Source organism: Trichechus manatus, unplaced genomic scaffold (genome assembly GCF_000243295.1).
Source record: "Trichechus manatus latirostris isolate Lorelei unplaced genomic scaffold, TriManLat1.0 scaffold00143, whole genome shotgun sequence".
Lineage (NCBI taxonomy): Eukaryota > Metazoa > Chordata > Mammalia > Sirenia > Trichechidae > Trichechus > Trichechus manatus.
The window spans coordinates 923,632-940,679 of record NW_004444079.1 but is presented as its reverse complement, the minus strand read 5'-3'; the positions used below and the strand labels follow the sequence as shown (position 1 = coordinate 940,679).

Here is a 17,048-nt window from a genome sequence, read left to right as displayed (position 1 = left end):
GCCCGTGATTTTCAACCAGGAGCAATTTTGCCCCCTAGGAAACATTTGGCAATGTCTGGGAACATTTTTGATTGTCATAACTGAGGGGCTGCTGCTGGCATCTAGTGGATGGGTATAGGCCAGGGATGTTGCTAAACATCTTACAATGCACAAGACAGTCCCCACAGCAAAAATTACCTGGCCCAAAATGTCCACAGTGCCAAGGTTGAGAAACCTTGCATTATACACTTGAGTAAGTGAATTAAAATGAAAAATAGTAGTAGGACTCAGCAATGTCTTTAAATTATGTGACATTGATGGAAATCTTTTGTTAGTACTTCTGAGGTGTATTAACCTTTCTGCTAACTTTGCCTTATCATTTCTACTGTCACTTTCTTTTTGTCCTGTTGTCCACATTCACTTTTTTTTAAATTTAACTTTTTTTACATTGTAACTATTTATGTAAGCCAACTTCAGTTTTTTCTGTAACAAGATCTAGGTATGTATGAATTAATAAATGAAGTATTCAGAAAGTGATTAGAATCAGATAACCAAGGCATTAGTGAGTGGGTGAAGGGTATTTACTGTTTCCAGAGGAGATGTTTTTTCCCATGAGAAGCCATTAGTACTGTTGTGGTGGTATTCTCTGCTGAGATGATTCATGGCCTTTAAAAGTGGAGAACTGCTACTTTGAAAATAAAGTTGTTGTTGTTATTTGCCCTCAAGTTGATTCTGACTCATGGTGATCCTATGTGTGCAGAATACAATTGCTCCACAGGGTATTCAAGGCTGTGACCTTTTGGAAGCAGACCACCAGGCCTGTCTTCTGAGGGGCCTCTGGGTGGGTTCAAAATGCCAGTCATTTGGCTAGTAGTGGATTGCTTAACCATTTACGCCACCCAGGGACTCCTTGTAAATAAAGTACCTTAAAATATAAATAAGCAAATAACCCCAAGGCTTGAATAATCAAAAAGGTTAAGTGAATCATATCTTTTTTATATCAGTTTGGCTTTATTCCTTCTCTGAAATTTGACCATCAGATAATTTTTCTGTTCCTTTTCTCTGAACGCTACCAGGATACTCAGTTACTTATCGGGAGTCCTTCAACCCGTATAACACCTCATATTATTGGGGCAGAGGATGATGATTTTGGCACCGAACATGAACAGGTGATGACATTTTTTCTAAAAAATAATATTAGTTTTATGAGATGTCTGATTTGCTGCAGAAATAAACACTTTCTGGGGTTTGAAATAACTTTGTAAGGACTCAAAGCTAAATTTAAGAACTGGTAGTCCCTTAGGTTGCTTATTTCTGCTTTGACCAATAGGAATGACTTTGCTTTTAAAGCTGGTAAGTGTTAGGTCATTGACTTGTACCTAAATACTATGGTGTTTTTTTTTTTTTTTTTGATGAGTATTACTATAAATGATTTTTTTTTTTTTAAATTTCAAATTCCAATTGTTGGTTGATGGTATATATATATATAGGAATATGATTGGCTTGATTATTGATCTTGTGTCCTGCAACATTGCTTAAACTCATTTATTCTAGGAATTTTTTTTTTTGTAAATTCTTTGGGATTTTCTACACAGACGACTATATTCCAATCTGTATACTTCTTATTTCTTCTTGCCTTAATCCAGTGGCTAAGTCTTCCAATATGAGGTTCAATCAGAGTGGTGAGACAAGACATCCTTGTCTTATTCCTGATCTTAGGGAGAAAGCATTCAGTCTCTTCACCATTCTGATGTTAGCTGTAGTTTTTTGTCGATGCCTTTATTAGAGTAAGGAAGTTTTTTTCTGTTCCTAGTTTGCTAAGGGTTTTTATCATGAATAGATATTGAATTTTGTTGAATGATTTTTCTGAATCTATTGAGATAATCATATGATTTTTCTTATTTAGTCTCTTAAATATAGTAAATTGCATTGATATTTGAATGTTGGGGGAGGTGGGAAACAGTTGCCATAGAGTTGATTCCAACCCATGGTGACCCTATATATGTCAGAGTAGTGCTCCATAGGGTTTTCAGTGGCAGAGTTTTCAGAAGTAGATTGCCAGACCTTTCTTCCAAGGTGCCTGTGGGTGGACTTAAACCTCCAACCTTTCAGCTAGCAGCCGAACATGTTAATTATTTACACCACCCAGGGACTCCATTTGAATATGGAACCAACTTTTTATTCCTGGAGTGAACTGCAATTGGACATGATGTTTTATTCTTTTTATATATTGCTGGATTCAATTTGCTAATATTTTGCCGAGGATTTTTGCCTGTATGTTCATGAGGAATATTGGTCTGTAGATTTCTTTCTGTGTGGTATCTCTTCTGTGATGTCACTGCCTGGTTTTTGGTATTTGGGTAACTCTGGTGTTATAGAATGAATGTTCCCTCCTTTTCTGTTTTCTGGAAGAGATTGTATAAAATTGATATTGTTTGTTGCTTAAATTTATTTGGTAGAATTCTCCAGTAAAACCATCTGGGTCTGGAATTTTCTTTTTTGGAATGTTTTTAAGAGTTAGGTCATTGAGCGATTGATAGTTAATTTATAATTTCCTCCCCCAGTGGGAAAGCTAAAGATCCTTATCTAGATTATTCTCTTAGATTAACTTTCTTCTCTGCTTTATTTATGTAAATGTGAAAAATTATACGGAAATTGTGATGTTAGTTTACCTAAATTATTACTGTTTTCTGTATTCCTTGTATTTAGGGAATAGACAAATACTTTAGGATTTCCCTACTTAAAATCATACAATTCTGTTTCCTACCACCGTTCCCGTGATTAGTCCAAAAGTAAAGGAAAAGAGCTATTTCATTGTTAGGCAAAAAACCTTCTATTATCTTTTTAGAAATGTTGTTAAACTGTTTTTCACATATTGATATCTGTATGTTGAGGAAAAAGAAAGAGGTTGTCATAGAGTTGATTCCAACCCATGGTGACGCCATATATGTCAGAGTAGTGCTCCATAGGGTTTTCAGTTTATAAACATCTGAGCTCCTTAAAATCATCTTCTCAACTTCCATTCTCTCCACATGGTCTTTCTTCCCTTCTATGCCCAAGAGACAATGCATTTTGAGAGGAAGAGAGTCCATAGCCTATATTGCTAATAAAGTCTAGTAAATTTTTTAAAATCTCAAATTTTTGTAATATCTGACTTAATCCTTTCTATCTGATTTAAAATGTAAAATAATCAGGATAGGTCAAAGTAAAATTTGGATAGTTATGTCAAGTTGAGCCTACAGTGCATTTTGATTTGTGTGTTGGAGTTATTGACGTACAGTGATTTCTTTTTCTAGATCAATGGACAGTGCAGCTGTTTCCAGAGCATTGAACTGCTGAAATCACGCCCTGCTCACTTGGCTGTTTTCTTACACCATGTTGTTTCACAGTTTGACCCTGCGACACTGGTAATATGTTCTATGATTTAGCCAATTCAGAGGTCTTATATTGATTCATATACCATTAAACTTTTCACATATGCATGATAAGTGACAGACTTTTTTCAGTCTTCCAGACATATAAGTGTAGATGTAAAAGATAATTAAAATGTTATTAATTTTTTTTAAGACTTGGTTACACATGATAATAGGTACATTGGTTATGGTGACCTACCTATTCCAAACATTCCTACTCAGTGAGGATGTAGCGGATTACATTTTTTTGTGATTTCTCACTTTATCTTTTCCATTTGTTTCTCTGCTACAGCTCTGTTATCTCTATTCAGACCTGTATAAACAGACCAATTCCAAGGAGACTCGTCGAGTCTTCCTTGAGTTTCACCAGTTCTTCCTGGATCGATCTGCAGTAAGTTGTCAAGTTAATGTTATAATCTTTGCTTTAGTACATTGAATTATTGGCCTCCTGCTTCTTATCTTCCCTCCCATGTTTTTGGACTGTATTGTGTTTTCTGACATCTGTATTACATCTCAGTTATTGATCACTCTTTTTACTCTTTTGATAAAGTTCTTTAATGAACGTAAGTATTTAATTTTTATGAGGTCCCAATTATCTGTTTTGTCTTCTGGTTGTTGTTGTGTTTGATAGTCTCTCCTTAAAAAAAATTAGTTCCCATAGCTCCACCACCTATATTCAATTATTTATTACTCTTGACTTTTTTTTATCCTTTCTAAATCAGTTGTAGGCATTTGAATTCTCACAGTAGGTGTATATATGTGTATTCAGATTTATACATATGCTTAATTAGAGTGAGGGAGTGAAAAAGATGTCACATATGATGTACATTCATATATTATGATGCAAGGGATAATACTTGTATAGTTGAACTGTGGGCTGGCTTCTTTGAAGTTTGGAGGCACAGATTGAAGTAAAAGGTGATGGGAAAGATCTCACAGTGAAATAAACTATAATAGTGCTTTATTTTACCTATAGAAAGTAAGGTTTTCAAACTCTAGTAAGTTTTGTTATTAGCCTTGTTATAGGGTAAATAGCTGTCAGCCCTTGGTGCTTCCTGGGTAATCATGATGTACTTCCCTAGTCCTTCTGCTGTTGCAGTTCTCTGAGATGACAGTTTCTCTTAGATGACGATTCTGTCTCCTGAAACCTTCATCACTTCCTCTCTTATCCTTCTCTTAGCTGATGACCTTGCTAAGAAATTTAAAGTATATAGAAGAGACCTTCTACCACATTCATCTCCTCTCTCCATCATACAATATACTCTGCCCTCTCTCCTGGTGCTGTGAATGGATTGTCCACGTTCTTGACTGAAGTCAACTCTTCCCCTTGTGTACTACATTTTATTTCCTCATACCTACTCAAAGACCTTACTCTAGGAATTATTTCCTGTTTTTTATTTTCTACTGAATCATTCACATTAGCATGCAAACATTGTTATTTCTCCTATCTTAAAACAAACAAACTCAAATACACTTTGGCTCTACTTCTCTCTCCTGGTCCTGCCTCTTTTTCTTTGTATTCCTTTACAAAGACACCTCCACACCTTCACATTGCTAAATACAGTTGCCTTCTCAGTGAGGCCTTCCCTGACCAATCTCCTCATATTTCACACCCTTTACTTTCTGTCACCTTTTCTGCTTTATTTCTGTCCGTAAAACCAAAAAACCAAACCCATTGCCACCGAGTTGATTCCAACTCATAGTGACCCTATAGGACAGAGTAGAACTGCCTCATAGAGTTTCCAAGGAGCAGCTGGTGAATTCCAACTGCCAACCTTTTGGTTAGCAGCCAAGCTCTTAACCACTGTGCCACCAGGGCTCCATTTCTGTCCATAGAACTAATATATTATTTATTTTTGTTGTCTGTATTCCTGAGTGTAAATTCCGTTAGGGCAGATATTTTTGTCTGTTTGTTCACTGCTGTGTTTCCAACAGATCCTGGTACTTAGTGGGCACCTAATTTTTGCTGAATGAATTACGATTCTGTTGTACCATCATTGTTAAAATAGCATGCATTATTTTTATTAAAATAATTTGCTTCTATGAAGAAATGACAATATATTCAAGTATGTTTGACTCTCACATTTCTTAAGAGAACTCCAAGCTAAGTCAAAACCTTATATTTTGCTACTCATGATCTGTATAAGTATACCATTAAAGTGTAATCAGAACAGTGATTGATTACATAATCTCTAGTTCTTTTAGTGCTACAGGTGATATTTATTTCATATAAATACCCACATACACAAATGAACTTTTGTATATTTTTTGCACTTGTAGTAAAAGTACTTTTACGAAAGTTGATCTGTGCTACTGGGTGGCAACTCCCATCAAAGAGAAAGCTTTGAAATCCGTTTCGTTGTCCCTTTAAGTGAATAAGAGAAATCTAATTCTCAGCAGTGATTTATTTTCAAATTTAAAACCTCAGGTCTTTTAGGAATTGTTTGATTTCTGGAAGCGTATGACTTAAGTGCATATACTATACAAAATAAGCACGAAGAGGTTAAGACATTTCCTCTTAATGCAAATTAATAATTTTTTTCAAGACATTTCCCAAATTGTGAGGGAAAAACACAATAGTCTGTTCATGGGACCAAAAACTGCAATTATTATGGTGAAAACCCTAGCTAAGAGAAGTTAAATTATATGATAGTCACCTTAGTTAGTTCAACAGTAAATTACTGGAGATACAAGACTCCAAAAACTCAATATTCTCATACAATACCTTCTTACTGGGAATGTGACTATTGTAACGATTCTTTAACTTTATGTAGAAAAATGACTGTATCATGGTCTATAGTGTGAGTATCTCAAATACAGAAAATGAAAGTCATGATTATGTATCTGTAAATCTTTCATACAATAATGTATACATTGTTTAGGTTTTACCTATATTGATTTAAATGGTACATAACTGATTATATGAACCAGTGATTCTAGAAAGCCAAAGCCAATGTATTCATTAGGAGTAAATATGGCACAGAAGCATTCAGTAACCTAGTGAAATAAACTGTAGATATTTTCTTAATAGTATGATCCTTGGGAAAAGGGTTTATTTTCAAGGTTAATCAACACAGTGCTCCAGAGCTGTGAAAGTTGGATGTGTGGAACTCACTAAATGAGTTTATGAATGAATATGCTTTTAAGAACAGGCATCCCAAGTTGTACTGTATCCCTTTAGTTTATACAAGCACTTTTATACGTCTTGAAAATTCCTTCATACTATTTCATTGTTTGTTTGCATTTTTGTTTTAGCACCTGAAAGTTTCTGTTCCTGATGAAATAGCTACAGATCTCGGTAAGTTGGGAGCACCAATGTCCTGGAGAATTACTTTTCTATAGATACGTAGCTCATCTCTAAAGAAAGTTTTATGTGTCATGTGATGAATTGAAGAGAAGGTGAGTTTATAATACATTTAAGGGTAAATGAAATCTGAATTCTGAAATCAGATACATGAAAAGCATTGAGGAACTTCTCTTTGGCTTACTCCAGGTTAAATTTTCATCAGATAGCACTGATACATTGTCAGTCATAATGCAGAGAACATACCTTTAGAGGAAATGCTTCCTTTCCTTTTCATTACACAGACAAGAGAAGACCAGAGCTTATTCCTGAGGATCTCCATCGCCATTATATCCAAACTATGCAAGAAAGAGTTCACCCAGAGGTTCAAAGGCACTTGGAAGATTTTCGGTAATCTTGGTGGTAGATATAAGTTGATATGGTCATTCTGAATTTTTTTTTTTTTTTTGATAGGAAAATGTTACATATTTAATCCTTATCTTAAAACCAAAAAACCCAGTTGCCATCAAGTTGATTTCAATCCCATGTGTGTATAGAGTTGAACTGCTCCATAGGGTTTTCAAGGCTGTGACCTTTTGGCAGCAGATCACCAGGCCTTTTTTTCTGAGTTGCCTCTGCAGTGGGTTTGAACCACTAGCCTTTCAGTTAGTAGTCAAGCACTTAACCCAGGGACTCCATCCTTATCTTAGCACTAGGTGAACCATATATGGTCTTTATCACTATATTAAGAACATAATGAACATCTAGAGTCAAAGGATTATAGTGGAACCGAGAGTCCAGAGTCCTCATTCCACATGCTTTCAGAATTTGATCTCAGTACTAACGCTGTGCTAAGTGTGTTCCTTTAAGATATGTGTTCTGTTGAGTGAGTGTCTCTAGAATTCTTTTCCTCTGGCATCCTAGGTGACGTGGGTGCAGATGTAGAACAGTGTGTCATTTTTGCCTGTTGCTAGAAACTCATAGCTATGGAGATTGTGATAAGACATCTCCAGAGGAAGGTAGTTTTTCTCTTAAGTTATACCAGGAAATTTCTCCTATTCTTTTTAGGCAAAAGCGTAGTATGGGGCTGACCTTGGCTGAAAGTGAGCTGACTAAACTCGATGCAGAGCGAGACAAGGACCGGGTAACTTTGGAGAAGGAACGGGCATGTGCAGAACAGATTGTTGCCAAAATTGAAGAAGTGTTGTAAGTAATAGAAGTGTATGTGGAAATGCCCTCTCTACTGAGATGCCATGTAATTATGCTTGAAGTACGCGTTGAATAAATTTAGAAGGAATGTCACATCATACATGGGCCTTTTTATTATTTCACAATACTTGAGAAACTGGGTTTGTTTTTTTTTCCCCTTTGCTGATATTTTATTTTTGATAAAGTTCTTGTGTTTCTTGTTCTGGATGTTGATTAAATGAGTAACTCTAAAGTTTCTAATCAATGATCAAAAATAGGTTGAATATTTTCATTGGCTTTGGAAATATTTTTTGCTGTATAATATGTACACTTGATGACGTGAGTGTGAAAAGCATGTAGTTCCTTTGTGGATTAGAGTTCTTTTGATATTTTATTCTAGTTGACAAAGATTTAAGGTAGGGCCCAAGGCATTTGACTCTGTTCTGTTGTTTCAGGTATCTGAGTTTAATAACAATTCTTTTATTAAAGTTTCATATTTCATTTTTAAATGTTTTTGCTTTTAGGATGACAGCTCAGGCCATAGAAGAAGATAAGAGGTAATATAACCATTTTATCCTAGGGTTTTAAGGAAAAAAAAAACCCATATTTTCTCTTGTCAGCTCTAAATTAAGACTTGTTTCTTTTAACTTAAAAATGTAGGCTGTGGTCTCCCCTGGTGGCCTGTATTTTATCTGATTAATATTCTAGTGTCTTCTTGAATAGAATCCTTTCCTGTCTGCAATGAATAGATAGTTCCTTATTTTTTGCTTAATGAATTAATTCCAAGAATTCCAACACTGGAGTTTTGGGTTTGATGTCATTTTATGTCTTTATTCTAATCATGCCCCATCTCAGAAGTCTTATTTTACTAATCCCTTCCTTTCCAGTTCCACAATGCAGTATGTTATTCTCATGTACATGAAACATTTGGGCGTAAAAGTGAAAGAACCTCGAAATTTGGAGCACAAGCGAGGTCGGATTGGATTCCTTCCAAAAATCAAGGTGAGACCAGAACAATAACAGAGTGTTCAAGTCTTTGTGCTTCTTTTTTTTTTTTTTTAATAATATTTTACTGTGTTTTTGGTGAAAGTTTACACAGCAAATTAGGTTTCCATTTCACAATTTCTGTACAAGTTATTCAGTGACATTTGTTACATTTTTCACAATGTGTCAACATTCTCTTTAATTGCTTTCTGGTTGTTCCGTTTCCAGTACTCTAGTTTCCCTGCCTCGTTATCTTCTCATCTTTGCCTTTAGAGTAATTGTTGACCTTTTGGTCTCATATAGATGGCTTTGTAATGGAGCACCGTACTCATGGGTGATATCCTTTATTTTGTGTGCCAATCTGTTATTTTACCAAAAGGTGACCTTGGGATAGTTTCAGTTCAAGGTTTAAAGAGTATCTCAGGGTGATAGTCTCAGAGAATCCGCTAGTCTCAACTGGTCCAGAAAGTCTGGACTTTTTAAGAGTTTGAGTTCTGTTCCACAGTTTTCTCCCATTCTGTCAGAGTCCATCTATTGTGGCCCTGATCAGCACAATCGGTAGTGATATCCGGGCACCATCTATTTCTTCTGGTCTCAGGGTAGATGAGGCTGTGGCTCGTGTAGGCTGTTAGCCCTGTAGACTAGTTTCTTCTCTGAGACTTTGGTTTCCTTCTTTCTTTTTTGTTCCTGGCAAGTAGAGACCAATAGTTGTATCTTAAATGGCTGCTCGTAAGCTTTTAAGACCCCTGATGCTACTCACCTCACTAGGATGCAGAACACAAATTTTGTGAACTAATTATGCCAGTTGACTGAGTTGCCCCATGAGACTAAGGGTCTCTGGGCTTCTTTACATTTGGTTGTAGTGCTTTCCTCCTTAATTGTATTTATTTATTCACCAAATTAGTGCTAGACATACTAATAGATGTGAGATGTGGTCTTTGTTCTCAAGAAACTCAAAATCTAGTGAGAATTCCAGGCATAAGAGCAAATTATTAGACAATGTGAAAAGTGTAAATAGTGGTTTACACAGAATACCATCCCCAACTCAGTTAGTACCTTATACTTTTATGGTATCTGTTACAGTTTGTAGTTATTTGTGTTTTTGTTTAATGTTTGATAGATTGTAAGACTCTGTGAGGGCGAGTAAGTTGTCTGTTTCTTCATCAGTGTAACCCCAGCTTTTAACATACAGCCTTCACACATTATGAGCTGAGTAAATATTTGCTGAATGTTGAGTGAGTGAATTGCTTAGAACAAGCTCCTGGTAAATGTGTAATCAAACTACTTTTTTATTTTCCAAAATCATCAGCTCTAAAGGACTTGAGAAGACATCTTGAGTTTGATACATACAGAACACTATGTGCCCACCTCTAATGAGCACTCTGTGTGTGTGTTTGTGTGTATCCTTCATTTACATTTAACCAGTTTCTTTCAACTGACCATTAGAATTGCATTTCTGTGTTTCAAAGCAGTAAAAAGAAATCTATTCTTTACACATCTTATATTTTTAATCGTATATCCACTCTAGCAGAGTATGAAGAAAGATAGGGAAGGCGAAGAAAAAGGGAAGCGAAGAGGATTCACCAGCATCCTGGGACCCCCAAGGAGACCAAGCCGCCATGACAACAGTGCAAGTACGTTGATGTTTGAAATGCTGCATTCCCACCATCCCATGCAGGTGGAGTATCAGAACTGCTGGAGAAGAGTGTATTGAGACTAGTTCCCCTGAACTTCCAAGGTGCCTTTGTTTCCTTTTAGTGTTATTTCTGAACTGCTTACCCTCATGTTGCTACATAGTTGCCATAAACATCTTTACTGGCAGTACAGTATTAACATCAGTTGTCCATGACATAATTTATCTATCTATTCTAATTTTGTTTGCATTCAAATTGTGATTGTTAAATTAAGAAAACAAAGTGTGCATAGATCTCTCCAACGTACTTTGTTTAATCTCTTTATACAGGTATTACTTGACTCTCCACACTTCTTACGCGATCTCTCCACCTCTCCATTGTACTTTATTTCATGATCTTCTTCCACCCCCATGTCCAGCAGAGAGAGGTCAGCCCACTCGAGAGGGCTGTAGGAAAATTAGGGAGAGTGGTACTAGGGAGGCGTAACTAGGTCACATAATTGTTCTCAACCTTGGCGGTACCACATTTTAAAACATCACGTTACTTGGGGTAGGGGGTTATGAACAGTGATACTGAATGGGGGATGAAGAACAGAGTGGGAATTCGTCTGGATGGTCTGTGAGGCATATTGTGATGAGGAAGCTGTGGGCATTAGAGGAGATATGGGGTGGGAGGCTTGCTAAGAGTTCACAGAGCTTAAGGCTTTATCTTCACTCTTAGCAATGAATTCAGCTCCTTAGGTATCTGCTTCTGTCTCTCAGCATTCCCTCTCTGCTCTCCCCGCAGTTGCCGCCCCCATCTCCTTTCCTCATGACCCTGCTTCATCTCCTCCCTTCCTGTTCTCTTCAACCCGCCTCCATCTCCTTCTCTCTCTCCTTTGCCTTCCTCTGCCTTTCTCTCTCTACCTCTTCTTTTCTTTCTCTATCCCTCTATCTATCTGTCTGTCTGTCTATCCATCTATCTCTGACTCTGTATAACAATTCAACTTATATTTTTCTAGGGCCCACCAGGTTCCAAGCATTTTTCAGATCCTTTTACATTACATCTTCGTTTAACTGTTTTTTTAGCCCAGATCGCTAACCATTGCTTTCTGTTTAGTTGGCAGAGCCATGGAACTACAGAAGCAGCGCCACCCTAAACACTTATCCACACTCTCGTCTGTGAGTCCTGAGCCTCAAGACTCTGCTAAGTTGCGCCAGAGTGGAATAGCAAATGAAGGAACAGACATTGGATATCTGCCTGCCAATCCCACGTCTTCTGTGGCTGCAGGGACTACTCTTTCCCAGGAAGGAGGGAAAGAGAATGACATGGGTGAGCTAATGCTGTAGTTCAACTTAAAATAAGTACCATGATTTTAAAATAAGCACTCCAACTGGAAAATCTAGTAGCAGGTTATTTTAGTCAAGACTGAACCCCAGTTTAATTTCATTTTAACATCTTAACATTCCACAACCAGTGACAAATATATAAAACTAAAAAACCAAAACTCGTTGCTATTGAGTTGGTTATGACTTATGGCAACCCCATGTGTTGTAGAGTAGAACTGCTCCATAGAGTTTTCTTGGCTGTAATCTTTATGAAGCAGATTGCCAGGCCTTTTTTTCATAGAGCCACTGGGTGGGTTTCAACTGCCAACCTTTAGGTTACTAGTTGACTGCAGACCACTTGCGCCACCCAGGAACTTATTGACAAATATATGCTGAGTGATAATTGCTGGTTCTCATTCATTCAAAAAATATTTATTGAACTCTGTCAGGTGCCAGGCATTAGCTTTGTCTTAGATGTTAGCATGCAGTAATGATGCAGCTTAGTCTCAGCGGGGAGACAGTTCCACAAATAAAACCTTCAAATTGTGCTGAGTCCAATAAAGGAACGGGAAAGGAAGTGTTGAGGGACTGGTCAGTAGTTAGAGGCAATGTGGGGGGCGTCTAAGGAAGACTTTTTTAAAGTCTGAGATACTAGACTTTTTTTTTTTAATGCTAAGGGGAAGCCAGTTGAGAGGAAGAAGTTGAACATGTGGGAGACAGAGGGTATCACCAATAGAACAAAGTCTTGAGAAGGAGATGAGAGGCAAAGGGTATGTGAAGTGCTAGGTTATTAGCTGAGAGTAGGGATTTAAGAAGGGCCAAGGGGTTTGAAGACTAAAGAGCACTACAAAGTAGTTGTTGTAGATAATTGGGAAAGGAGCTTATTAGAGAAGTCGTACCATGTTTCTTAATACTTGTTATAGTGGATTTCTTAAGCAAGTGAGCTGGGAAAATAGATGGTTCTAGTTGAAGAAGAGCATGTCTATCTATATTAGTGATTTTAGAGGTGGTTCAAATTCTGATGATGACAAGATCAAGGATAAGGCTGTGAGTATGGGTCACTGAGGTGGCAGAGGAGGTTACTAGAGATGACGAAGTTAAGGAACAAAGGAGCCAGGGATTTGAATAGCTTAATACACATGGGTGTAGAGGTCCCCAGGTGTGCTATCAGCATGGAGAGGAAAACCAAGCCAGCAACTAAGGTTAGGTGTTGCTGGATAATTGCTGTTAGGGTGGAGACATGATAATATCCAGAGGGTGTGAACCTCAATGGAGCAAGGCATTTTATAAGCAGAAGCAGCAAGGTAACAGTCTAAAATCAGTAGTGAGGAACAAGAAGCATATCCATTTCCTCGCCACTCTGAAGTACACAGTGTATGACAGAAACACCAGTGTCTATTTGAGAGGGTTATAGCTGGAGGCGTAACTCTGCTCTTCTGGGCTGAGTGGTAGGGATGAACAGGTTTCTGTTAAAGAGAAAGATGTGGAGGTAACGTTCGGAGAAAAGTCTGGGGATGTTGTCAAATATGGAATTCTGAAGATGTTGGATTGAGTATATTCATTGATATTTCAAGACTCCCATGGCTCACTGAAATAAAAACATAGTAGTTAAAGGAATGGAGCCCTGGTGGTGGAGTGGTTAAGAGGTTGACTGCTGACCAAAAGATCAGCAGTTTGAATCCACCACCTGCTTCTTGGAAACCCTGTGGGACAGTTCTGCCCTGTCGTATAGGGTTGTTCCGAGTTGCAGTCAACTCGACGGCAATGGTTTGGTTTATTTAAAGGAATAAACAAAAACTTCAAAGTGAAAGGAAGTAGAGGAAGGGAAAATGTTACCAGCAAATAAGAGATTTCAGTAAATTTTTGAGAGAAAAAAAGTAAACAATAGTGGTTTGATGGATGAAAGGATGAAGAAGAAGCCAGAACCCATAATTGTTTAAGGTGTCCAAGATGGGAGCCAGCATGCCCACTGGAACCCTGAAGAGTCTTTGGTCTTAGAATTGGCATGAGTTATGGAGCACATGGGTAAGAAGTAGAGCTGAAAATGATGAATTTAATTGAAGGTCTGTAATCAAAGCAACTGTGTCAGCACCTTCTGACTCCTGCATTGTAGGATATAAGCCATTTATCATTTATAAACCAGAAGAAAATGAGCATGCTCTTTTTTAGAGAAATTGATCTTTCCAAACCACTACAACACCCAGAATTAAAAAAAGAAGTCCTCGAAAATAAAGTCAAGGAAATATTTCAGAATGTAGATCAGAAACATTAAAGGCATAGAAATTTGAGAGAAAAGAAACATACAGATAACCATTACAGAAGTCCAAGTTCAACATCCGTCTCTTTCACAAAAAGCCAACAGAGAAAATGGATGAGACATAGTTAACAAGAAAAAATAGAAGAGAGTTTACCAGAGTTGAAAAACAATACGTGTCTTTAGATTGAAAGGGCTCACGGAGAACCAACTACAGTGAACAATAATTTAAAAAAAAAGACCCATACCTAAAATGTCCTTGGAAATTTCAGCACACCAGGGATAAAGAAAAAATCCTAAAAGCTTCTAAGAGAAAGAAAAGAGGGATTGTGCTTCATCACACTTCTCATCGTTACATTGGATGCTAGAATGCAATGGCACACTGCCTTCAACTTTCTGAGTAAAACTGATTTTGAACTTATAATTCTATATTCATCCAAAACAAACAAAAAAGAACCTGTTGCCGTCGAGTCGATTCCAACTCATAGCGACCCTGGAGGACAGAGTAGAACTGCCCCATAGGGTTTCCAAGGCTGTAAATCTTTATGGAAGCAGACTTTGACATCTTTCTCCCGCGGAGCGGCTAGTGGGTTCAAACCGCCAGCTTTTTTGTTAGTGGCTAAGCTCTTAACCATTGGGCCACCAGAGCTCTTTATATCCATCCAAACTATCCTTCAAATATGAAGAAAGAATAAAGACATTTTTAGAGAAGCAAGGATTCAAAGTTTAATCAAAACGCATCCTTTCCTTGGAAATTATTTGAGGATACACATTCCAGCAAAATGAGAGGAAAAATTAAGAAAGAAAATTTCATGGAGTCCAGGAAACAACATGGGAAAGCAGTGAAGGGAAGTTTTAGGATGATGGTTGTTGTCACAGGCTGCTGCTGACCTAGGTTGGAGCTCGAGAACATAGGGAAGTGTTTAAGAAAAGGGGGGATTTTAAGCAGTTGATAGTATGATGTAGCAGATGAAAAAATTTGAGACTTAATCAATTATTTTGACTGCAATAAAAGACAGACATTTAGAAATGTTAAGAAAAATAAAGAGCTGTACAAGAAAAGAAGTCATGATGTAAATGTGAAGCAGAATAAAAAATGGCAGGATCTTAAGGCAACTGATGAAGTATAAGACTTTAATGCCATAAAGATTCTATTTCAAGTGGCCCAGGGATTGCATCCTTGGACCAGTAGAAAAGAAGATATAACCCTAACTAGCATATCTCTTAACCTGGTAGGACTAGCATGTATATTGTATATGACAGTACATATATTTTCATAATATGGTAAGCTCTCTTTATTGGTTTTCAAACTTTTAGAATCCTCCTATAGGCAAAGCACAGAATATTTAGTTGTAGCTGCAGAAATACTCTTAATGATAAAAGTAAAAATGTAGTGGAAAGAAATGGAAGGCAGAAGGAAGGAAATACAGTCAGAGGGGATGATATGGACACTAAATACCTAATCTGATATAAAGAGTTTAGATACTAACTCCTTAATGGAGCAAAAATATAGATTATAATTATCTCATTTCAATTTAGGTAATAACTAATAACACGGTTAATAATAATAACATAATTATTAAACCTTGGGACAAAATGGGGGGATATGAAGATGGGAAGTATAAGTGAACAAAATTATCAGGGAGGAAGAAATAGATATTGCCTAAAAGATAATAAATCAAGAAAAAGAAGTATGAGGTTATTATTTGGAGTTGGAACACCAAAAGAACTAAAATTTCAAACCACGGAAAAGGGTTGGCACTGGGGATGGGAAAGGATAGGGTAGGAGAATGTTGCTCCTTTTTTTGAAATTTATTTTATTTATTTATTTTTTCTTTTTTTTTTAATGTTGTAATTAAATGAAGTTGACATTTCAAGTTAGCCTCCCATACAGAATTTTTATACATACATTGTTATGAGACCCTAGTTGCTCACCCCATTCTGTGACAGTACACTCCTCCTTTCCACCCCTGATTCCCCATGACCATTCAACTAGCTCCTAACCCTCTCTGCCTTCCCATCTCTCCTCTGGACAGAAGCTGCCCCTTTGGTCTCTTGTATCTACTTGACTAAGAGGCACACTCTTCACAAGTATCACTTTATGTCCCACAGTCCAGTCTAATCCCTGTCTGAAGAGTTGGCCTCGGAAATTGTTTTATTTCTGGGCTGATAGAGAGTCCAGGGGCCATGCTTTCCAGGGCACCTCCAGTCTCAGTCAGACCGTTAAGTCCGGTTTTCTTACTAGAATTTGAATCCTGCACCCCATCCTTCTACTGCTCCATCAGGGACTCTCTGTTGTGTTCCCTATCGGGACATTCATTGGTAGTAGCCAGGCACCATCTAGTTCTTCTGGTCTCAGGCTGATGAAGTCTCTGGTTTATGTGGCGCATTCTGTCTCTTGGGCTAATACTTTCCTTGTGTCTTTGGAGTTCTTCGTTCTCCTTTACTGCAGGTGGTTGGAACCAATTAAAACGCATCTTAGATGGCCGCTTGCAAGCTTTTAAGACCCCAGAAGCCACTCACCAAAGTCGGATGCGGAACATTTTCTTAATAAGCTTTGTTATGCCAGTTGACCTAGATGTCCCCTGAAAGCATGGTCCCCAGACGCCTCCCTACCCCTGCTATTCTGTCTCTCAAAGTGTTTAATTATATTCAGGAAACTTCTTAGCTTTGGTTTAGTCCAGTTGTGCTGACTTCCCCTGTAGTGTGTGCTGTCCTTCCCTTTGCCTAAGATGATTCTTATCTACTATCTAGTTAGTGAATAACCCTCGCCCTCCCTCCCCACCCCCGTAACCATCAAAGAATGTTTTCTTCTGTGCTTAAACCTTTTCTTGAGTTCTTATAATAGTGGACTTATACAATATTTGTCCTTCTGTGACTGACTAAATTCACTCAGCATAATAAGTTCCAGTTTCCACCATGTTATACGTTTCACAGCTTCATCGCTGTTCTTTATCATTGCGTAGTATTCCATTGTGTGGATATACCATAATTTGTTTATCCATT

The 17,048-nt window shown here is 37.5% G+C and overlaps 1 protein-coding gene across 6 annotated transcripts in view; it reads left to right on the top strand.

The window, feature by feature from the left end:
• The window catches only part of ARHGEF12 (Rho guanine nucleotide exchange factor 12), a 166,346-nt gene that overhangs the window by 115,319 nt on the left and 33,979 nt on the right, over positions 1–17,048 (top strand). For 5 of the 6 annotated variants that reach the window (XM_023739912.1, XM_023739910.1, XM_023739911.1 and 2 more), the window contains 10 exons: positions 1,056–1,148; positions 3,276–3,386; positions 3,685–3,783; positions 6,648–6,690; positions 6,981–7,086; positions 7,744–7,881; positions 8,388–8,420; positions 8,751–8,865; positions 10,376–10,481; positions 11,580–11,792. In XM_023739912.1, the coding sequence (XP_023595680.1) occupies positions 1,056–1,148; positions 3,276–3,386; positions 3,685–3,783; positions 6,648–6,690; positions 6,981–7,086; positions 7,744–7,881; positions 8,388–8,420; positions 8,751–8,865; positions 10,376–10,481; positions 11,580–11,792 (1,057 nt within the window). The remainder of the gene's footprint in view (positions 1–1,055; positions 1,149–3,275; positions 3,387–3,684; positions 3,784–6,647; positions 6,691–6,980; positions 7,087–7,743; positions 7,882–8,387; positions 8,421–8,750; positions 8,866–10,375; positions 10,482–11,579; positions 11,793–17,048) is intronic. The other variant, XM_023739909.1, reaches the window with a different exon arrangement.